This window comes from Onychomys torridus, chromosome 1, assembly GCF_903995425.1.
Source record: "Onychomys torridus chromosome 1, mOncTor1.1, whole genome shotgun sequence".
Classification (NCBI taxonomy): Eukaryota; Metazoa; Chordata; class Mammalia; order Rodentia; family Cricetidae; genus Onychomys; species Onychomys torridus.
In genome coordinates, this window is record NC_050443.1 from 61,904,557 (window position 1) to 61,928,974 (window position 24,418).

General features: G+C 40.0%; 1 protein-coding gene across 1 annotated transcript in view; it reads right to left on the bottom strand.

Annotated features, from left to right (window-relative positions):
* Nucleotides 1–24,418, bottom strand: part of Btbd1 (BTB domain containing 1) — a 40,759-nt gene that overhangs the window by 3,314 nt on the left and 13,027 nt on the right. The window contains exons 3-6 of the mRNA XM_036185810.1: nt 23,422–23,527; nt 12,189–12,386; nt 7,449–7,641; nt 3,331–3,418 (exon numbers count right to left, since the gene is read on the bottom strand). Coding sequence (XP_036041703.1) covers nt 3,331–3,418; nt 7,449–7,641; nt 12,189–12,386; nt 23,422–23,527 — 585 coding nt within the window. The remainder of the gene's footprint in view (nt 1–3,330; nt 3,419–7,448; nt 7,642–12,188; nt 12,387–23,421; nt 23,528–24,418) is intronic.

Here is a 24,418-nt window from a genome sequence, read left to right on the forward strand (position 1 = left end):
CATTCACTAATATAACCCACCTACCTCCCTTTAAAGACAAGGTCTAACTATGTAGACCTAGCTGGCCTGGAACATTCAAGGGCTGGGATTAAAGGTATGCATCATCATGCTCAGTAAATATAACTTTCAATTATCTACTACCAGTTTAATAAAAAGGAGGCTGTACCCATAAAATTAAAATCTCTAGAAAATACCATCACACTAAAACAAGGTGCCATTCTTAACATTTGATCTATTTTCAACACCTTCCTGTACCCATTACCATCAATTTATATACTTGCTGCCCGATACTGCTGTCCCATGGGAATTTGGAGACCTGAGATTGAAGGGGGTGGGGGAGGTGTCTGAGTGATGGAACTGCTACAGTCCCAAGAGTCTATCCCTCCTTAATGGTAGTCCTTGTAGCTGGTAGCAGTAGAGATATGGATCAACTTTCAAAAATGTTCCAAGTTATCATGTCCTTCTTCTATCACACAAGTCTCTGGTACTTTCATCTGTTAATACAGCTGAGCCAGGCAAAGCAGTGTCTTGAGATGTGCATGGCTCCTATTCTAGGTGAAAGGTAAAGTGGGTCTCAAAAACAAACAAACAAACAAATCACACAAACAAACAAACCAGGCACATAAAGATGAACTTTCACATAAAAACATGCCATCTCTTTCCTTTGTATGTCATGTGACTTTCCTTTCTATGTCACAAGTCTCTGGGATGAGGACCCAGCTCAGGTACTAAGAAAAGCTCTCAAGACCAGAGAGCTGATTCAGCAGTTACGAAAACTTAGTGCCCCCGCAGAGGACTGGGTTCAGCTCACAACTGTCTCTAGCTTCAGTTTCCAGGAGATCCAATGCCTCCTCTGATCTCTTTAGGTTCTTGCATGCACACGGTGCACATACATACCCTCACAAAAGAAATACTTAAAAAACAAGCAAAAGCCCTCTAGATGGTTCTACTGAAATGGAAAGGTCCTAGGGAAATGGCTTGGTGGGGAAAGTATTTGCTGCCCAAGCATGAAGTGCTGAGTGAAGACCCCGCCAAGCAGCTACAGAAAAGCCAGGTGCAACAGCATGTGTCTGTAATCCCAGAGATGGAGAGGTGAGGTGGAGACAAAGACAGGGGATCCCTGGAGCTCACTGGACAGTCTGGTGAGCTCTAGGCGAAGTGAGAGACTGTCTCAAACAAGAAGGTGGAGAATGGTGGTACATGCTTTTAATCCCAGCATCCAGGAGGCACAAACTTTCAACTTCAACCTCTGGCCTTTATCTGCATTCACACCCACCTGCACAGACCAACACACACACACATGTACATACCACTACCCCCCACCCCCACACACCAACTTCAAGGAAACATTAATTTAGAGGATTTGGCATTATGGTATGTTAGGAACCATACCTCAGCTGGTAGACACATGGCATTAGGAGAAGTTGCCCAGAAAAAGAGGCTTTTCAACAATGGTTAAAATGGCTCTTCTAACTAGGTGACATAACTGGCTAGGTGAACTAACTTCAGCCTGTGCTTTGGATGGACCTCACAGAGTGTATCTAAACAGTTTGAAATATTGGTCAACACTCAGATGAAACATCAAGAAATTTCATGTGAAAATCCACCTTGTGTCCAGATGGGAACTATTTATTGGCAGGGGCTAAGTAGTGGCTGCCTTTTAAAACAAACAAAAAGTCAAAAGTAAGGAGAGGAACTGAACTCTTTTAGATTTACTTATTTATTATGTACACAGTACTCTGCCTGCATGTGTCCCTGCAGGCCAGAAGAGGGCGCCAGATCTTATTACAAGTGGTTGTGAGCCACCATGTGGTTGCTGGGAATTGAACTCAGGACCTCTGGAAGAGCAGTCTGTGCTCTTAACCACTGAGCCATCTCTCCAGCCCCTGAAATCTTTTATACTCTTCAAATATCCAGAGCCCAGTTAGTAAAGTGCCAAAAAAGCCAGGCAGTGGTGGCACACTCCTTTAGTCACAGCACTTGGGAGGCAGAGGCAGGCAGATCTCTGAGTTTGAGGACAGCCTGGTCTACACAAGTTCCAGGGCAGCCAGGGCTACACAGAGAAACCCTGTCTCCAAACACTGCCCCTACAAAAAAGGTGGGTGTGGTGGTGCAAACTTTTAATCTCAGCACTGGCAGGCAGATGTCTGAGTTCAAGGCCAGCTTAGTTTACATAGTGAGTTCCAAGAGAATGAGAGACTGTCTCCAAATAAAAGTAGATAACACCCGAGGAATGATACCCAAGGTTGTCATCTGGCTTCCACACTCAATGCATGTACATAAACACGTGTCTCTGCATACATGAACACACATAACCCGATACACAAAAACTGCATGAAAATAATTTTATCCTCTATTCCTGGCTGTTACAGAACCAGATCTTTGAATTGCTGTAGTCACAAAGAATACAAAGTAGCAACATTTAAAAAAGCATGCATTTGACTACAAGGTTCAAAGTTTTTACTATTAAAGAGAATATAGCGGTAACATTTATAAGGCATAGTTTTGCTTTATTGATAAAAGTCTGAAACATGTTTTACTTCCTTTTCTCATATTTTTGTACTTTATATATAAAATATAGGCACAGTATTGTATAGTTCATAAATAAAAATATAACATTGATATGTTTCAAAAATAACTTTACGGGGTATGCAATCCAATGGGGGAACAGCAGTTCATTAGGAAGGATGGAACAGAAGGTGTTAAACATCTGAGCCCTATCTACAAGAACTGAGGAACTGAGGTGGAGCAGAGAAGGTGTTTACCATCTGTGCCCTATCTACAAGAACTGAGGAACTGAGGTGGAGCAGCCCTCAAGATGTTGGCACACACCTGTCATCTCAGCACTAGAAAGACAGACACAAGGAGGAGGACAGCAAGTTCAGACCATCCTCAGATGCAAGACCCTATCAAAATACAACCAACAGAAAAATAAACAAAAACAAAACAGAAAAAGAATGTCACAGTGTTTATTCAGACACTCCTAAATCAAGAGAGTGTTTGAGGCAGTGTGAGGTAATGAGGTGTGTTCAAAGCACTCAAGTTCAAGTACCATGAAAGGGGAGAAGGGTATTTAAATCAGTAAGACAGGAATGACTGTAAGGGTTTTCTGGACAAAAGTTAGCTCCAGGTATGCTAACACTTTTGTAAAGGACCTCAATTTCCTGGAACCACAATTTTTACAACAACCACAAAACAGAAATGGTTTAAAATACTACTGATGATTCCTGATTCCTTTGACAATGACAATGAAATCTGGGTTTTTGTCAAGACAGTATTTACTGCAAAGTAGCTGCTATATCTTAGGATGATAACAGGGATGGAGAGTACCTGTATATTCACTTGATAATCCGTGGGCCCATGAATAGATCCATACAAACCAAATCCAACTACAGAGATTCTTCTGTTAACTGTGAACCTGTGAGAAAGGATCCCATTACAAAATAACAGAAACAATTCTCTAAGTGTTCATATTTTGAAGGCTATAGCTCTGTAAGTGTTACCTGGATTTTACTTACAAATAGAAATGACCCTATCTACACGACCTAGATCACACCAGACCCTCCCCCAGGCCCTTAGGATAACTCATGTAGCCTATCTATAGAACCCACCTTCATATGGGAAGAAATGACATGTACTTTCAGAAGCATTTCAATATAATTATGCTCCCTTGTGCATACACCAGGAAACTTTTCCCCCAAATTGTACTTTCCTTAAATATGCCTAAAACAACCTGCCCAGTGTCACCTCTAGAAGCTTGAACCAACACTGGCTACTGAATCGTGTTGGACTGAATTTCCTTCCAGTCTCAAATGGAACATTACTCTGCTGGCACTAGTGTTTGCAGAGACCCCCACAAGAAGGGTGGGGAGACTAGGAAGAGAAGAAATGAGGGCAGAATGGACAAACTGAGCTTTAAAGAAAGAAACTCTCCTAGGTCAACAGTCTTGCCAGCTGGAACATAATCTCCCTCAGCTCAGGCTGGAGATGAAGCTCAGTGGTGCAGCCCTTGCCTAGTGCATGAGGTTGTTCTACCCTCAGCACCACAGGGGAGGGAGAAATGCTCATGTTCCTACCCCCACGCTATGCCACATACCCAGTACAGTAAGAGGACCACTCTAAAACATTTCACAGTAATTTCTAATCATTAAAATCAGTATATTTTATCTTTTAAAGATAAAATCAGAAAATGGCCCAGGTACATACTGTAGTTGGGTGGTAGAGAACGTGTTTTCAACTCTTACTCATGTAACAAGCAGTAAACATGTCTCCTGATTCACTGTAATTTATCAATTTCTTGGATAATCTAGGTTATTTACAGTTCTTAATTATATGATAATATTTGATTCAGAGTAAAATTATTGCATAAAGCTTTCATTATTTTCTTAGAATAAATTCTGAGGTGTAGTATTGATGAAAATCAAAGGCACATTCTTGGGCATTTTGGTATTTGTCAAACTGCTTCAAAAAAGTGTCACATTTGTCATTTATTTTTAAACTTCATGGTGATTTGAGACATAAAATTCCTTACCAAACAATAATCGATTTCAGGTTTAGAGAGGCCCACATCATCCTTGTCTGATGTAGTATGTTCAAAGTTTCATTTTTGTTTCATGTTAAAACTTGAATTTATATGAGTATTTCATGGGAGCAGTAAGGATGCAGTAATCCTTCCTTCTTTTTTACCCCATTCTACATGCTCATCTGGCCTCATGGTTTCTGACCTGTGCAGTGCAGTCCACATAACACTCCTTACAGACTCGTCATTCTTTTTCATAGTTGAGCTGCCTCTCTTTTTCAGAAGAGAATTTATTCTTCCAGATTAACTTTATATTTTGTTAGGCCACTCCTCTACCAAAAACATGGGTCTTCTGAAAGGAACTTTCTACCATACTCAAGTTAGTTTAGAAAGTTAACATATCCTCATTAAAGTGGGACTCCAGCCAAACTTCTCTAGATCTACATAGAAGTACGAATGCTGGACATTTCAGAGTTTAATCCTACATTATTACAGTAATGTTCAACATAATAAAAATAGAATTTACTTCAATAGAGTGACTGTGTTCTTTAAATGTTATTTACTTACTATAACTCAATGTACACATGTAAACTACACCACACTAGTCATTATGTGTATAGTTATTTACATCACTGTACAACTGTCGGCACAATTCACTTCTGTAACCGAGGGCTTCTTATTTGAACAGTTTTCAGTAATGGTAAGAACAATCTCAAATTCACACTCTCGAGCAGCAGCAGTTATTCTTTTATTAGTTCCAGTAGGCTGTTTAGTAAGTTCTCTTTTAGGGTTCAGGCACAAGGAGCCAGTGACACTCCAGTTCCTGGGACAGACAGGACAGAGTCCCAGAACCCAGGACCCCAAAATTCATGAAAGGAAATTTACTGTTGTGACTGTAAGCGGTAATATTTTATTTACAAACTAAAGGTATTTAGTGCAATTTTACTGATTTCCAAAAGAGGCAAGTACCATATAAATAAAGCTCTTATACATTTATTGTTGCCATTAGTAATGATGTATATATCCACATACACACAAATTTATACCCACGTGTGCATGCGTCCTATGTGAAGACTCACACAGACACCCCTACCTATCTTCCATTTAAATCCTATGAAAGACTCATCCTATACTGTCACCTTCATGTTATAAAGAACAGTTGGAGTTCAGACATTCAGTGACTTGACCAAGGCTGCCCTACTAACAGATGTGTCACCTGGACCTAACCCTTTAGAAGCAGCCCAGAGCAGTTTCCTGCACTGCACTGTACTGTACTGCCCTTACCTTTTCCATCTCTGTAGGAAAGCTGGAACAGGGAGGCAGAGCTTCAGCTTGCCTGGGAACATGCAACTAAAGTTTGGCAGAAAAGGACTAAACATCCGAGGAATATTTTAGAGTCTGAGACAACTTTCAGCCAGTCGGCCAGTTCAGATATGGATATGTGACTACACAGAACCGACTCGACTTTGATCATTACCATGTGCATACTCTGTAGCTGACACATGTATCAGTACATGTGTTGAGATGTGCACTTCAGCTTACCTGCTAGTGTCCCACCAAAAGTCTATATACTGAAGTACTAACTTCACTATCAGCTTCATTATCTCTCCTTAAATTTTTATTACCAGCTGTATGTTCTTCTCCTTTGTATTACAGAAAGGCCATTTATCCACTAAAGTGTGCACTATGAATTTCATTTCAAGTCAGTAAAGGAAGAACTACAAAATATTGCTTGGCAGTGGCAGCACAAGCCTTTAATCCCAGCACTCGGGAGGCAGAGGCAGGTAGATCTCTGTGAGTTCGAGGCCAGCCTGGTCTACAAAGCCAGTTCCAGGACAGCCAGGGCTGTTACACACATACCCTGCCTCAGAAAGAAAAAAATTTACTACAGAAAAACTGAGCTTCCTAGAGCTATACTCTATGGTCCATCCTGTTCTGAGTATAGAGAGCTCTAGTTATGACTGCACCAATGACTGTGAGACTCAGCAGAGGTGGTAGGCAGCTCTAGCTAGAGTTTCAATTCCTACTTTCTCTTCAATGATCAATCACTGTCAGTGAAATGTTGTCTAGACGTAAGCTACTAGTAGTTATTACCAGGCAAAATGTTGCTGTCTATAGGAAGCATTGTTTTCTTGTAGTCCCCTCAGTGCCCCTTCACTCTCCAAACACGCTCTACCTGCTCTCAGGGCACTGTCCTGTTAAGGTGGAGTGGCTATATAGGATTTCCTTTATATGGTGAGGTGGATCCAGAGTAAGTGTCTTATTCAACTCTTATCTGAATTTTGCTTCCTTCAGTAACTAACCACATGGTATTTTCTTCTTTCAATGCTCAAGGAAACTGTTCCTTGAATGGTTGATAAAAAACTCACCTGTAAAAACTTTGTGAATGGACAGTTCTCTGATAACTTTTAATTCTTCCCAGGGTAATTGGTCTACTCAGGCTTTCTTCTTCGGTCAATTTTGATAATTTATATTTGCCTATAAAATGATCCATTCCATCAAGATGTTCAATTTATTAGCACAGAGTAAATCCAGAATAAAAGTAAAAATTTCAAGCACATGACAGTCGCATTTTGATTTCTAGAAGGAATTTAAGGAATTATTTCTTCTAGGATGGTTTGTTTTATTGATCTCTTAAGGAAAACAGATTATGAATCCATCAGCTTTTCTACTTTTAACTTACTCCTGTCTTCCTTTGCCTATTTAATTTCTCTAGTGCTCCTTCTATGTTCATGTTCTACTTAGTTGGATTAAATACTTAAATCATTTGTTCCTACTCTTATATTTCCTTTGTGTAGCTTTGGCCTCATCCTGTATTAAGCAAACTATAAAATGAAATACTGGTTAACTAGCTCTTAAGACGAGGCTAAAGGCTAACCACTAATGGCTGCCCTCCACCCACACGCCAAGCCCCCGCTCGGGCAGCTACCTGATTCTGTCACTTGTTCCACTATAGCCCCAGCGGCTCTCTACTTGCTGGAATCGATTGATGCAGCATTCCTTCCCTCTGAGGCAGCATCGTGGTCGGTCAATGTAGTCTACTCGGGGTTTAGGATTGACAGTAAAATGAAGAAAGAGGTTTACCACTTCACGATCTGACAAAATTCCAGACTGAGCAGGACCTGTAGAAACAGAAAGTAAACTTAGCATATAAAATTTTAACATACATTTGAAGTTTTGATCAATCCTTGAGGCTAATCTGAAAGAATGTGTTAAGATAAGTGAAGACTTAGATGGAACTCCACTGTAACAGAAATAATTTTTCTGTCTTCTCTCCTGAGTACCACAGACTTCCATTCAACAAAAGAAGCATTCTCTCTGTGGCAAATCATTTCCAGAACAGACAAGTACTTATGACCCTCCATCTCCCACTTCCTATTTGTCTGAAGCTATAATCTGAACAGGGAACATTTCAGCACAGAACAAGAGAGACTAAAGCTTTATTTCTGAGGTTTAGAAGCTAACAGAGGTGAGAACTATAGTTGGGGAGCTATGGAAATAGAAAACTACACAGTACAGTTTCCCAATTCACTGTTTCTTACTGAAGAAAAATGCTATATACTTTAAACTTACCAGAGTTAATGCTGTTCCTTCATAAAGAGGCCAGGAGATACCTTGCAAAGCCAGTAAAACAATGGAGTAAGAGACTTCAAAATACTAGAAAATTTGGATTAAGAAGCCTACTGATTTTAAAACACAGATTATAAAAAATTTCTGTATGAGAGCCAAGTGTGGTGGCGCATGCCTGTAATCCCAGAACTTGGGATATAGAGGCAGCTGAATTTCTGTAAATTCAAGGTCAGCACACTTCACATAGCAATTTCCCAGTCACACCAGCGATATAGTGAGACCCTGACTCAAATAAATAAATAAATTTAAAAATCATATACAAGTGACAAAATGTACTGGCTTGACATATATGATGCAAGCTTTACTACTTGTAATTTCTGGATAAGGAAAATGTACAAAGCAAGCAATCAAGAAAAAGGATGAGGAGGGAGGGAGGGAGGGAGGGAAGGAAGGAGGGAGGGGGGGAAGGAAGGTAGTAAGAAACAGAATTGAACCTATGCATGATGAAACAAGAGCTGGATAAAAATTTCCTCCAGATGGACTGAAATGTTAAGGATATGGGCTGAGGAGAGATGCCTTGGTCTATAAGGTTGAACCTTGGCACCCATGTAAGAAGCCAGGGATGGTGGTACATACTTACAATCCCAGCATGGGGAGGCAAAGCCAGGCAGAGTCCAAATTAGAGACTGTCTCAAAAAGAAAATCAATGTGGACACTTCCTAAGGAACAACACTCAAGGCTGACCTCTGGCCTCTACATGTTTGTGTGTAACATTGCAACACACACACACACACACACACACAGACACACACACAGACACACACACACTTTTTTAAGGTTAAAAACACATGATAATTCAAGCCTATAGCAGGAGACTTTTCTTTGTTGAAAAGAAAGTCTTCACGGGTGGTTGTGGCACACAGCCCAGCCCTCAAGAGCAGGAGGCAGAGGCAGGCAGATCTCTGAGTTCAAGATCATCGTGGTCTACAAAGTGAGTGCCAGAATAGCCAGGGTGACACAGAGAAAACAAAACAAAACAAAAAGAAAAACCAGGAAGTCTTCTGGTCATGAAAAACATGTAACAGCTTAAAGAAAATAAAATAGCATTCACTAAAATTAACAGAGGGGTAAATCAAAAAAATCAAATGTCTGTTGTGTAAAAGTACCCCTAATACATCATCAACAACCCACTGAAGCACAGGTAATGTAATCCTAGGGTACCAGACAAAAGGTATGTATCCTTCTAACGAGGTCATAAAAGACTGGCCAAGGGAAATAATGTAAACTAAAAGGAAACAGGATCACATCGACATAACAGATGAAAAACTGTTAAACTGAATTGTCTTTCCAGAAACATATCCTTGAAAACCGAAAGCAGGAAAAGATGTTTACAGATGGACACAGGGGAAAAGACTCTGATGGCCAAATACGTGCTGTGAGAAATACTAATTGTTTAGCTTGATGGATGATCCCAGATAGAAGCACAGCAACCATCAGAAAGGGTAAATTTACAGGTAATCTAAAATGACTACTGGTTTTTAAGATAACATCATCTTATGGGCTTTAAAATATATGAAGAGTTAAAGTACATGAAATAGCAACAAATACTGAAGAGAGTTAAGTATTAGTAAAATCTTTTGTACTGCATGGGAAATTTTAATTTGAAATTTTTAATTTTTAAGTATTACCATTAAAATCTCATAAGGAAGCATTTGTGTATTATCAAGTAACCCACCAAAATAGTAAATGATACTGGTTTCTCTTTATTTGCTTAACTTTTCTTGCTTTCACTAAAACATAGTAAAAGAATGTTTAACAAGCAAACAGAAGGAAACAAAATACTAGAAATCACTTGGTTCCTCCAAAAGAAAAAGGGGGAGAAAGAGTAAACAAGCAAACAAAATCCACTACAAACCCACAGCTGAGTCAAAAACAAGTAGCAAGATGGTAAGCCAAATGTAGCAATGACTGACTGAATGTGAACCAAATGTACCAACGACCTATTAAATGTAACCAAATGTAGCAATGACCTACTGAATGTAAACCAAATGTACCAACAGGACCTATTAAATGTAAATCAAATGTACAATGATCTAGTAAATGTAAACCAAATATCCGAAGCAAAAGATGATGCTTAAATTGGATGCCTTAAAAAAATGCAACTTACAAGAACATAACTGATATGCAAAGACAATGAAAACCTAATAAAAAGAATGGGGAAATATAGAATACAGGTTTGGAAAGACGGTTTAATAAGTAATAGCATTTAACTACTCTTGTAGAGACCTGGTTTGATTCCCAGCTCCAAGGGGATCCAATACCTCAGCCTCCTTGGGCATCTGTACTCATATGCATATACCTCTCACATACATACAATTAAAAATAATAGGGGGTTGGGGATTTAGTTCAGTGGTAGAGCACTTGCCTAGCAAGCACAAGGCCCTGGGTTCGATCCTTAGCTCCAAAAAATCAAAACAAAAAAACCAAAAAACAAAAATAATAAAAATAAATTTTTAGAAAATATAGACTACAAAAAAGCTTTTTAAAAAGACTATAAAACTACATTAGGGTCAAAGATGTGAAAAAAAAAAGCTTTACTAGATTTAAAGTGGGATATATCATAAAGGAATAAATTACAAAATTTACCTAATGATAGAATCTTAAAATATACAAATAGGGGCTGGAGAGATGGCTCAGTGGTTAAGAGCATTGCCTGCTCTTCCAGAGGTCCTGAGTTCAATTCCCAGCAACCACATGGTGGCTCACAACCACTTGTAATAAGATCTGGTGCCCTCTTCTGGCCTGCAGAAGACACATGCAGGCAGAATAATGTATACATAATAATTAAATAAATCTTTAAAAAAATATATATATACATACATACAAATAAAAGATTCATGGAACCAAATAAGGACACATTTTCAACCAAAACCCAAAGCCTGAACTTATTTCTCTTAGTAACTGACAGGACAAAAGGAGACAGTAGGTACACACAAATTTTGAACAATATTTTTAGAATATTTATTTTGTAGATACAGGATTAATCAAGTTGTTAGGCAAGTATAGAACTCTAGATTTTTCTGTACTCAATGACTCAGAATACAATCAACTTAGTGTATGGATATTTATTAAAACTGGACATGTTGGGACATAAAACAAGTCTCAACAAATTTCAAAGGACTGAGATGACACAGGATTTTCTAACTACACTGTAATTAAGAGGGAAAAAATTAGAATGCTCAAATATTTGAAAATTAAGACATACACCTATAATCACAGCTCTGAAGAGAAAATTCTCCCACAAAATTAAAATTGGGTTTTTTGTTGTTGCTGCTGTGGGTTAAATGCAATCCCGTGTATATGCTGGGAAATTATCCAAGGTGTAAGATGAAATAAACCCCTTTCCTTCCCAAGGTGCTTTTGGTCATGTTTTCAATCACAGCAATAGAAAACCAACTACCTCCATAATGATGCAGAGTGTTAAGAGAAGACGGTCATGTGAAGAACCAGACTGAAGTGAAGTGTCTTAACTGCGTTCTCCAATGTCGGAAGAACTTTGTTCTTTCACTCTGGAAAACTGGCAGGATAAACTACTGCTACACATACTCATTCTCAACTCAGTAGTTCTATACTTCTACATATAACAGGAATATCTACATACACACCAAATGACACATATGGACGTTATTTTGAATTTTATGAGTTATTCTATGTGTGTGACTGTTTTGTCGAAATGTATGTCTGTGCATCATGTGCATGCCTGGCACCCAAAGGGGACAGAAGAGGGGATCAGGACCCTTGGGGTTGCAGTTACAGATTGTTGGCAACTACATGTGAGTGCTAGTCACACACCTGAAATTCAAAATCAGGTCTGTCTCATTGTAAACAGAAGTAGCACCCATAAATGCCAAGATTTGTCCCTATAGACTTAGACAAGGCACTTACCTTTTCTATTTACTTCTCTAAGTTATAAAATGTGGATGTTATCTTGAATTGAAATTATACACAAATATATTTATTTTGTAACTAGTACTTAGTAAGTCATAGCTTCTCTTTTGCTCTGGAAATAGTTTTAAATTAGTGAAGTTTACAGTCTTACCTGCTGCAAATTCCTCAATTGTCATCAGTGGGAACCGGATTAAGGAAAGTGCTTTTCCTAGAACTTTCTGTTTGTTTCCAAACGTCACAGGCAATTGTTGTCTCTGACATTCTGCTTCTGCCCAACGTACAATAGCTCCAAAAAGTCGACTTTCTCGAATACTTAATGTGTCTCTTTCAAGAACTGCACAAAGTGTATCTACAGAGAAAATACAATAATAAAAGAACATTTTGCTCTTTAATAAAGTATTGTTTATGTTAAATTCTTAAAACCCAGCTACACAAAGACCACAAAAACACAAAAGCCAACAAAACTTCAGACTAGATACTTAAACCTATTAAAAACTAGGATTTCCAGGTAAGATGGTAGATTAGCAGCATCCTCTGTGCAACCCAGTTAAAAGAAGGAACCAGGAGAAAAACAATAAACTTTTACGATAGGAAGAGTCGAAGGGAAAAGAACTGAGATGAGATCTCTGCAGAGCAGTAGCCAGGAGTGGCCACCACCTGGCACCCACTGACTAGGTCCGTAGTATCCACCAGGGAGTCCTGTGGACACAGGCACCACAACAATAGTGAACGAAGGGCAGAATGACCAGGGCTGGACGGTGAGTGGAGATGGCCTGGGTAACACTGGCTCTGGGGAGAGAGGCAGAAGTGTAGTAGAGGAGCCTCATGCTGACATTCTCCAGCAGAGCTAGCTCTGAAGTGAACAGCCTGGAAGAAACCACCCTCATCAGGCCTGGTTCAGACAGACAGACAGACAGACAGAGAAGGCAGCAAGAGCGCTGCTGAACTTGCTGCAGTCTCCTTGTGCAGGTAGGAAGAGACTGGACACAACCGAGGTCATTACTCACAGGTGGCTAGGCCTTCCATATCCTAGGCCTCCATCATGGGAAACCCTAAGTATGGAAAGAACAACTGATTGTGGGACTAGCTCAGGTGGTGGGAGCAGTGTGGGACAGGACCTCAGCCTCCCAGAACCCTGCAGTGATTGGCCGATTCTGTCTAGTGAATTATCCTCTCTGACTTACCTCCTAATAAATTCCTTATGACTCTCGAGCAGACTCCCTTCGATTTCTCGATGTCACTGAACTCAAACACTAGAGATGACAAGTTGTAACTAACATGGGGTAGAAATGGAGTCTCTGGCAGCAAAGTGAAGCCCCCACTAGTTCTCCCCACAGCCCCCACATGTAACCCCTCACAGCAGGAACATCAACCTGTTTGAATGACTGAGACTATCAGCCTTCCCCCAACCTGCAGGGACTGCTACAGAAGATATCAGATGGGAAGGAGAAACTGTATCTATCCCAATTGGGAATAAGTAATAATCATGGTCCTAATACCTTCAATTTGACTTTAGAGCTCACTTTTATTCTTTATTTTACCTATTATTCCTATTTTTCTATTTTGGTTGTTTTATCATCTATCTGGCCTGAACAGGCTTTTATCATTCTTTCTATGTACCTACTCTGCATTATTTTCTTATTATTTCCCATACCCCTGACCCATAGACTTTCCCTCTCAGTGACCCTTTATTCCCCTACTCTTCTCTTTTCTATTACTTCCTCATTCAACAACCTAGTCAAAATCTTAGCTATAAACATCTATCAACTACATTTCCCCATCAGTGCAATCACCGCTGTTTCTGAAACTTCTCACGATGAATGTCTTCTGTTACAGATTAACACCAGGGCTGCTATCAAGCCAGCTGTGTTACTGCAACTGGCTTCCACACTAAATACAAGTAGGAAACATAAATCCCATGAATATAATTTACCAGAAAGTCTTAAATAAAAACTGGAAGACTACTCCAACCAACACATAAGAAAGGAAGAAAAACCGTGAGAGAACAAGCCCCTCTGACACTTTCACAAGTTCATTACTCCTCAAATGTAGAGAACCAAAGTTTAATGAGATCGCTGAAAGGCCAGGAAACAATTTCAGATTCCTACTTTGAAAAAGCATCAACAAGGAGCAAGGGAGAAGGGTCATCAGTAAAGCACTTGTTCTGCAAGCATGAAATCCTGGGTTCAGATCCCATGGAAAATGCAAGGTGTGGCAGCATGACTCTGTGAACCTAGTGCAGGAGGGTCAGAGACGGGGGTTGTCTTGCTGACTAGCTAGAGTAGCCAATTAGTGATTTCCAGTTTCAGTGAGAGACTGAAAAATAATAGTGAAGAAGTGACTGAGAAACACCAGACATTCATTTCTCTCTCTCTCTCACACACACACACACACACACACACACACACACACACACACACACACACCCACGCACGGTCAATGGTCATATAGAGACTCAAACAGATGAATGAGGTAATAAGCAAATCAATTCAGGACCTAAACAGCACAAAAAGTATCAAAGCACAAGTAACCAAGTAACAGTCAGTTATTTGGAGGTAAAAATAAAAGCTGAAAATTTAAAAAGAAAATAAAGAAAAATTCTGCAAGGAAACTAAATAGGAATTCTGGAAATGAGTTAACTAAATAAAACACACTGCAGAAAACATCTTCAAAAGGCATAACTGAGTAAAGGAAAGAATATCAAGAATGGAGAACCAGGTGGAGACAATAATACAGACATGCAGACCAACTGCACAGAATAAAAGAAAACGTAATACACACACATAACTGAATTTACACATAAAAAATAAAATCAGCTGGGTGGTGGTGGCACACACATTTTATCCCAGCACTTGGGAGGCGGAGACAGAGGCAGGCAGATCTCTGACTGCAAGGCTAGCCTGGTGTACAGAGTAAGTTCCAGGACAGCCAAGGCTATGCAGAGAAACTCTGTCTGAGGGTGGGGGTGGGGGTGTCATATCTGCAGGAAAATGGACAGGACAGAAAACTATCACATTAAATGAAACAAGCCAGACTCAGAATGACCAACCCAGTCAAGTTTCTGTGCATGTATGTATGTAATTAGAAAGGGGACCATGAACAATAAGAACAGGAAGGAGAAAGAGTAACTAATGGAATGTATGTGCCTTGAAGCCGAAGAGAAGAAGATTGCTGGGAAGAGAAAAGGGACCAGCAAGAGGAGGAGGGGGTGGGTTTTAGTGGGATGGGACTGAGGAGGGAATGCCATAACAAAACTCTGTATTAACCAATTAATAAAAAATTATTGACTGTATCTTTAAAATACTAAAATACTGGGATTGGAGAGATGGCTCAGTGGTTAAGAGCACTGACTGCTCTTCGAGAGGACCTGGGTTCAATTCCCAGCACCCACATGGCAGCAACTGTCTGTAATTCCCTTTCCAGGGGACCCAACACCCACAGCAAAACATCAATGCACATAAAATAAAAATAAATAAATTAAGGAAAAAAAGAAACAATCAAGAGAGAAAAAAATACTAAAAAACTAAAGAAATTAAATTCTAGTGTTCGTTTTAAAACTCTGTGTGTGTGTGTGTGTGTGTAAGGAACTGCCAACAAATAAAAGATATTCTAAAAAAAAAAAACTGTGTAGGTAAAGAGGTAACTTATCACGTAGTACTCCTAATATATCATGCCATTTATTGAGCATGTTAGATAGCCAGAATATTACTAGTAAGTAATAAAAAGGAACTAAGTTACTCACAAACGCTAATGAAGACTATAGATACACTCCATTCAGCAAGTATTGATTCTGAAGCATCATTCACTATTGCTAGGTACCCTGCACTGATAAATTACTGAATAAAGTTAAAGTCCTTGCTAACACAGAACTTACATTCTAATGAGAAGAGGCTTAAATAAACAAAAGTTGTGTTAGATGAAATTTGTAAAACAGCAGGGGAGGAGTCAGAAATGTTGCTTAAGATTGGAGGGTCTGCAGAAATCTCAGTTTCCAAGGCTTGCAAGAAATGGAGAAGTAAACCAAGGAGACTCAGAGAGTACATTCCAGACTCTGTGTGTGAATGTTGCCATGTGGAAATTATTTGGAATATCTGAGGGTCAGCAAGGAGACTGATGTGGTTAACAGTGAGCAAGAAAGGTGGAAAACCATGGAGGAGCAGAGTAGGTCACCTAGTGTTTAAGTGGGAAACCCTGGAGGGTTCTGAGACAAAACAGCTTATATTCTGAAAGGATCACTCTGACTGGAGTAGGGTCTTGTTACGTTTTGAGTAAGTATGATGTATTTAGTGGTTTGAATAAGAATGGCCCCCATAAGCTCACATATTTGAAAGCTCAGTCATTAGGAAGTGACACTATTTAATTCGAGAAGTCCACGGGAGTCTGGTTAAGGAGTATTAGGGAAATTTATTAGAATAAATGGAGGACATACACTCATGAATACAAACTGGAGTAGGCAGCTGAAGTCATCTTCTGATCTGACTGGAAGTGAATCCACCTGGCAGTTCAATCAGACCACGCAGCAGGCAGCAGGGAGAAGGAGATCATGACCATTCTCCCTTTCCTTTTACCAGGCACAATGGCAGGAAGCACTGTCCTAATAGCCCAAGGTCATGGGTGAAGCAAATACTTCTACAACTATTAGAGAAGGATTAGGAGGTGTGGCCTTGTTGGAGGAAGTGTGTCAGTGGGGGTGAGCTTGGAGGTTTCATTCAAAAGCCCAAGGCCCAGCATCTCAGCTTGTAGATCAGAATGTAGCTCTCATCTACTGCTCCAGCACCATGCTCTCTGCCGTGATGATAATGAACAAAGTCTCTGAAACTGTAAGCAACTGTTCAATTAAATGCTTTCATTTATAAGAGTTGCCTTGGTTATGATGTTTCTTCATAATGATATTATAGTGATGTATGTATGGATGTAAATATGTATGTATTTTTGAGACAGGTCTCACTAGGTAGCCCAGACTGACCTCAAGTTTGTTATTCTCCTGCCTCTGTCTTCTGAGTGCTAGGATTATACAGGTGTACATCACCATGTCTACCTATGGCTATTATATTGAGAAAAGATTGTGGTGGAGGCAAGAATAAAAGTGTAGCCAGTTAGGAAGCTATAGTACAAACCCAGGTCAGAGTTGACAGTAACCTGGACCAGGATGGCAGATGGAGTATCAAAAACTGATCAGATTCGGGATATATTATGAAGGAGAATGCAATGGAGATTTCCTAACAGCTTGGCTATAACATGATACAAAGGAAGGACTCAGGGATAATGGCAAGTAAGCAGAGGGATCAGGAGGTATTAACTGAGATAGGGAAGACTATAGGAGGAACAGCTTTGGGTTGGAGAAAGAGCTGAAGTTTAATTTTGGACACATTAAGTTTAAAATCCTTGTGTAACATCCAAGTATAAATATCAAGTCTGCACCACAGGTCCTCATTCAGACTTCTTTTCCTCTTATCATAGGCAGACTATTAAAATAAGGTCAGTTATTTTTAAGCAATAGCAGCCCAGAAGTAGTAAGTTCAAAGGAAAAGGGACCTTTAGAAGCAAGCATACTATAATACAATAAGCTGCAGTTTAACAAAGAGGAAACATGCAAAAATTAAGACATTCATATTGAAAAGCAAAGCACTTAAAAAATAAGTAAGTAAAACACTTCAGAGTCCCTAAATGCGTCACTCTAGAGTAAGAGTAAAATATAATGAGCATCAGTAATCACAAGAATATACAATATTTATTCAGGAAACATTGATTAATAAAGACAGGTAAAGTAAAATAGACTTTATCTTCCCCCCCAAAGAACTTTTCTAATGTATGCAAACATTTTTTTCATGGAATCTTATTTTCTAAAGAATGTAAGTACAACAGGCACTACTATAAAATATCTAAATTTTTAAGTTACACTTATTTAGCGCATGTGCATATGCCTACATGAATTTGGAGGCCAGAGGACAGCCTGGGAATGGGGAGTCAGTTCTTTTCTTCTCCAAAGTAGGTGCTTAGCCTTAAACTTGGGTTGTCAGGATAGCAAGTGTCTTTACCCACCAAGCCATTTCACTGCCCTACATTTTAAATTTAAATTAAAAGCATGCTGTATTTATATGTAGCAGAAATCAACTAAAACATTAAACATGAGTAAATTATCCAGAAAGACATATAAAAATTATTTTAAAAATCACTTTCTGCAGTCCATAGATTCACACTAAAAGTCAAAATTTGCTTATCAAGGGTGGGTAACATTGAAAGGTATTAGTCTTTAGAACAAAGTAGGGGGTTCAATAACATGTTAAAATTTGGTTAAACAAAAATGTCTTAAAACCTGACCTGTATTTATTATTTATTGTCAGGGGTGGTATCATGGTATGGAAGTAGAAATCAGAGGGCAATTAGTGGGCATAGGTTCTTTCTTTCTACCATGTGAGTCTGGGCACTCAGGTCACCAGTCCAAAAGGTCAGCACCTCACAGTCCCCAGTATTTCTTTGGGTTTTTTTTTTGTTTTTGTTTTTGTTTGTTGTTGTTGTTTTTACATCAAATTGTTCTTATTTTCATTGTAGCTGAGCAAATGAGTTTGAACTAAGGCTCTATAAAACTTTTCACAATTAAGTGAAGGTTAACATACTTCATTATTTGTTGGATTAAGAATATACAATGAAACACTTGGGAGGCAGAGGCAGGCGGATCTTTGTGAGTTCGAGGCCAGCCTGGTCTACCAAGGGAGATCCAGGAAAGGCGCAAAGCTACACAGAGAAACCCTGACTAGAAAAACAAACAAAAACAAAAAACAAACAAACAAAATACACAATGAGAGCCAGGTGGTGGTGACTCACGCCTTTAATCCCAGCACTAGGGAGGCAGAGGCAGGAGGATCTCTGTAAATTGGAGGCCAGTCTGGTCTACAGATCGAGATCCAGGACAGCCAAGGCTGTTACACAGAGAAACGCTGTCTTGAAAAACAACAACAACAAAACAAAAACAAAAACAAAACAAAACAAAACAAAAACACAATGAGGGAGGGACTGGAGAGATGGCTCAAATGTCAAGAGCTCTTCCAGAGGACCAGGGTTCAATTCCCAGCACCCACATGGCAGCTCACACCTGTCTGTAACTCTAGTTCTTGAGGATCTGACACCTTCACACAGAAATACATGCAGGCAAAACACCAATGCATATAAAATAAAATTATTAAAAACAAGAAGAACACACAATGAGCTGGGCACGGTGGCTAACTGCTATTATCCCAGTGCTCTGAAGGAAGAAGCAGGAGGATCACCACAAGTTCAAGGCCTGTATGGACTACAAAGTGAGTTCCAAGATGGCCTGGCCTACAGAGTGAGACTATCTCCAAAAACAAAACAAAACAAAACAAAATCAACAAAAACTATTTAATCTCTTCAACTGAAAACCAGACCTCCGATCTAATTCATTAATAACTTGAATTAAAAATAAACTGAAAATTGGAGTAGGACACACCCCATCACACTGCTCTTGCTGGCACACTGTGAATTTTAAATTGTTTTGTGTATGTGTCTAATGTGTGCACGTACCACAGTGTACAGGTGAGAGTCAGAGGACAACTAGGGGAGCTGGTTCTGACTCTACCACATGGGTCCTGGGGCTCGAACTCCAGACATCAGACTTAGCAGCAAGCACTTTATCCAATGAGCTATCTTGCTGGCCCAAGTTTGTTTGTTTGTTTGTTTGTTTGTTTGTTTATTTTTGGTTTTTTGAGACAGGGTTTCTCTGTGTAGCTTTGGTGCCTTTCCTGGAACTCACTCTGTAGCCCAGGCTGGCCTCGAACTCACAGAGATCTGCCTGCCTCTGCCTCGCGAGTGCTGGGATTAAAGGTGTGCGCCACCACCGCCCAGCCCAAGTTTATTCTGTTACATCCATGCAACCAAGAATCTTCTTCCTAAAGCAAAAAACCTAAGTGCTGTGTGATGTTCTGTATGTCAAATGTGTTGCTCTGATTGGTTAAAATAAATAAAGTGCTGATTGGCCAGTAGCCAGGCAGGAAGGATAGGGTAGGCGGGACAAGGAGGAGAAGAATGCTAAGAAGTGAAGGCTGGGGTAGGGAGATGCTGCCAGCTTCCGCCATGACAAGAAAGATGTAAGGTACTGACTGGTAAGCCACGAGCCACGTGGCAAAGTATAGATTAATAGAAATGGGTTAATTTAAGATAGAAAAAGTAGGTAATAAGAAGCCTGTCATGGCCATACAGTTTATAAGTAATATAAGCATCTGAGTGATTATTTTATACGTGGGTTGTGGGACCTCGGGGCTTGGTGGCACCTGGAGAGAAACTCTCCAACTACACCTAAGACAGTATATTTCTTCCTCTGGAACACATGCTCAAACTCTAGAGAAGAAAAAAGGTTCCTGAATTTAAGACAGCTCTAAGAACTTGAACCCAGGGCCTTTTGCTTTCAGCTCCTATACTTTCTCTGGAGTTCCCAAACTCAACAAGTACATGTCAGGCAAATTGGCCTATGGTACAGACATAGGTGGAGGAACACACAGGTCCTTGTACTGGCAGGCTTCTACTGGCAAGTGTGTTAAAAAAAATTATAGCTGAGCCTAAGATGATAAAAATGCAACAGATTATCATCATAAACATAATACAACACTGATGTTAAACAAATTAGCAAATATTTATAGGGTATCTATTCAGCAAAACACCCACACTGTAAGATTCCCAGGCTCTAATGGCATGAAAAATATAAAAACTATGTATAAAACAATTGTCACATGTAAAGCACACATGTAATGCAGGTAGGTAGTATGATTTCATGAGCAGATGAAAAACAAATGGAGAACTTGACAGACACTTAATAAGAAACAATTAAGATTAAACAATGCTTCATTAACAACTCGACAGTGTACTAGCTTTGCCCTTCAGTAAAACACAATGTATGAATTCTTCCCAAGGCACTTGAGAAATGAACAGGTGAACCGACAATGGAACGCTAATCCACTATAAAGGAGAGATACACTCAGTGTTCTGGGAAGGGTAAAGTGTCCGATCTCAGATGATTCACAGCAGTGGTCTGAGCTGAGAGAGAACTACACGAGGTCACAGAATAGGCACGGCTATCTCGAGAGCAGCTGGTCAGGGTATTAACTCACATGTACTATGTTCTGCTGTCTTCTGCACTAGAAATACAGTGGAAAACAAGACAAATGCCCTGCCTTCCAGGAGTTTATAGTCCAGGAGAGGAAAGCAGACAATCAACACTTGAAAAAAGATTAATACAGTGGGCATGGTGGCACATGCCTTTAATCCCAGCACTTGGAAGGCAGAGGCCGGTGGATCTCTGTAAATTAGAGGCCAGCCTTGTCTACAGAGTGAGTTCCAGAACAGTCAGGACTACCCAGAGAAACTGTGTCAAAAAACCGAGAGAGAGAGAGAGGGAGGGAGGGAGGGAGGGAGGAGGTGAACACCTAGTTAAGACTCCCAAATGGCAATAAATGAGAAAAATAAGAGTAAAAGGACAAGAATTTTGTTTAGGTATTTAGTTTAATTAAGTAGGTCTGACCTAGTCTGTCTCAGTTAACCTGTGGGCTGAGAAGCAGGTAGCCACACAAAATTCAAGGGAAAAGGATTCCGGTCAGAAAGAGTAACAAATATAAAGGCTTGAAATATAATGAGTCCTATCCAGTGTAAATGGAACAGGAATGAACAAGAAGCAAAAGACCAGGCAGTTGTACTGAGTTTGAGCTGTTAATTACAATTCTGTTTCCTCGTCTTAGAAAGTGACTAGTCTTGTACATACTAGCTTGTTCTGAAGTCAGGCAGATCTTGTGACTGAATTCTGGACATGAAATAAAGGACAACATAGAGAAGCGATTTCAGAGCCAGGTATTTTAGTATGTGGTTATTTTCCCTACATCTACTAGCGAGACCCAGGCAGTAATCAGACCCTGAGAGTTACCTCTTGACATCCCTCTGGGGCCCATCACCTGAGTGTGAAATGACCTTGCTTTTATGTGGGAGCCAGAGTACACTTTGGGGTGTGTTACCACAGGCAAGAGTAATCTTTCCTGATTTACACAGGGCGTGATTTTCTAAGCTTTGTAAGAAGTTTGAATTATACTCTTATTGCAGTGGAAACAGAAGTAATACAACCTGATTTTTCTATTTATGAAGATCACTCTGAGCTAGTCAAATGAGAAAGAACACCGGCTTATATTAGGAGGTAGCAGCAGATAAGAAACAGTCAAACATAGGGTTTGTTTTGAACGTGGAATCATGGGTACCTAGTGGTGAGATTGCATGTGGGGCACAAATGAAAGAGCATAATCAAGATTAAGTTCTGGGGTTTAAGCTTGAGAAATCAGGTCTAAAAATAGATTAAAAAACATTTCCTATTGTGACTGAGAGAAAGGAACACAAAAATTTTTAGAGCATCAGACTTCTTGGTGAAGACTACAAACAGCCAGAAGAGAACTGAAGAGTTCTAACACTGGAAAGGAGATTAACAGTTCTCTTTTGACTGTTCTGTGTAAAGTATGTTTGAATTTTCTACAAATGAAACAGACAGCAGGGCATATGACTTTCCATCCCAAGAGAGAAGGACTAAAGGCACATCATTCCAGCTCGCCATAAAAAGAGACAATTGAGGCTGTGAGAATTCGCTTTCTCTCCTCTACTACAAAACCAAGTTCAAACCCTGAGCCGTCACTGCCTGGTCCTCTGCAGGCAGCACAATGTGCCAGCACTTCCCCGACTTCCCACATACCTCAGGTGGTACCTCTAACGCCTAATGCTATCAGCTTCACTGCTCAGAACTTTGTTTCTTGTGCTGCTGGGGATAGAATCAGGGCTTCACACTTGCCAGGGAAGGATCTACCACTAAGCCATCCCAGGCCAAGTACTACCCATTCCCAACGGCTCCTGTCAGAACCTCTTCCGCCGTAATCTCCCTAACATAACCCCAATGGAAGGTAACATCTCTTACTTTCTGCAGTTGCCAAGTCATTATTTCCCATATGTCTGCTATCTACTTAGAAAGAAAAGTTCCTGCTACATGCTAGCTATTCCACTAACATGCTAAATCCTAATGTTCACATATTTTGTTCCTTGACACCTCTAACTAGTGATTATTTAACAAAACGAATCACATTTTATTTACTCTTCTGTTTACTTGCTCTACGACCCTAGCACAACCCCAAGAAGATGGTGAGCAATCTTGGTGATTTGGCACCTTTAGGAGTACCCTGAGGCAGTCAGGACTCTCAGGAATGTTTCACTAAAATGAAAGAAAGCACAACTCACGAGGAAGTATTCCTTCCGCCATTTGGAGAAAACGCTAAAGGACATAGTTTCCAGCCAGGCCGACAAGAGAAGGCCGTGTCTGAAGTGTGAACATTTTCTCCCAGGGAACTTACCTATGTCAATATCAGTAAAGCCTTCCGCACTTATTGCGTCCACTGTGCTTTTGTCTATTGTGTCTAGACAGAGACTGGCCAGCTGAGGCTCATCGAACAACCGCGCCTACACACACAAAGAAAGCCATCTTTCAGTTACTTTACCTCCAGGCTGCGCACATTCCAGGTTGATACTGTAGACGACTGTAATCGCTAATTATGCAAAAATATTGACAATGAGAAATGGAAGGCTAAAGAATCCTGTTTCACTGAGCAATGAACTCACATTATCAACCATCTTGCTCCTTTTACTTCCCTATGCATATACATCACAGCCTACTTTCTTATTACTTAGTCCGATCCTAAACAAACTCTCTAGATTAGGTAAAGCACACCAAACAGGTCCAGTGACGTGATTTGTTTGTCTAAGATCATGTAGTTAGATAGGTTGCAGTCTAGTATTTAAAATTTTAGTCTTGGGGCTGGGAATTTAGCTCAGTGGTAGAGCGATGCCTAGCAAGTGCAAGGCCCTGGGTTCGATCCTCAGCTCCGACAAAAAAAAAAAAAAAAAAAAAAGGTAAAATTTTAGTCTTACCATCACCAGTAACTAGAACATCAACTGTCAAGAATAAAAAAAGATCAGTTTTGTTGTTGTTTTCACACTTCCTGTTGTGAAGGAAGTGGTATACGAATTTAGAGCACCACAGCTCCCGGGCACCCAGCTAATGAACCACACCAGAAATGATACCCAGAGCCTGGCATGACTGCAAAGTCGTCACTTAAAGTCAAATTCTTTTCTTAAAGATGCATTTATTTTTATTTTATGTCTGTGAGCGTTTGCATGCATGCATATATATGTACTGTGTGTGTGCTTGGTGCCTGCATAGACCAAAAGCACTGGATCCCCTAGGAGTGGAGTTAGGTTAAGACACCATTCAGTGCTAGAAACTGAACCTAGGTCCTCTAGGAGAGCAGCAAATGCTCCTTAACTGGTGAGCCATCTCTTTAGCCCCAGAAA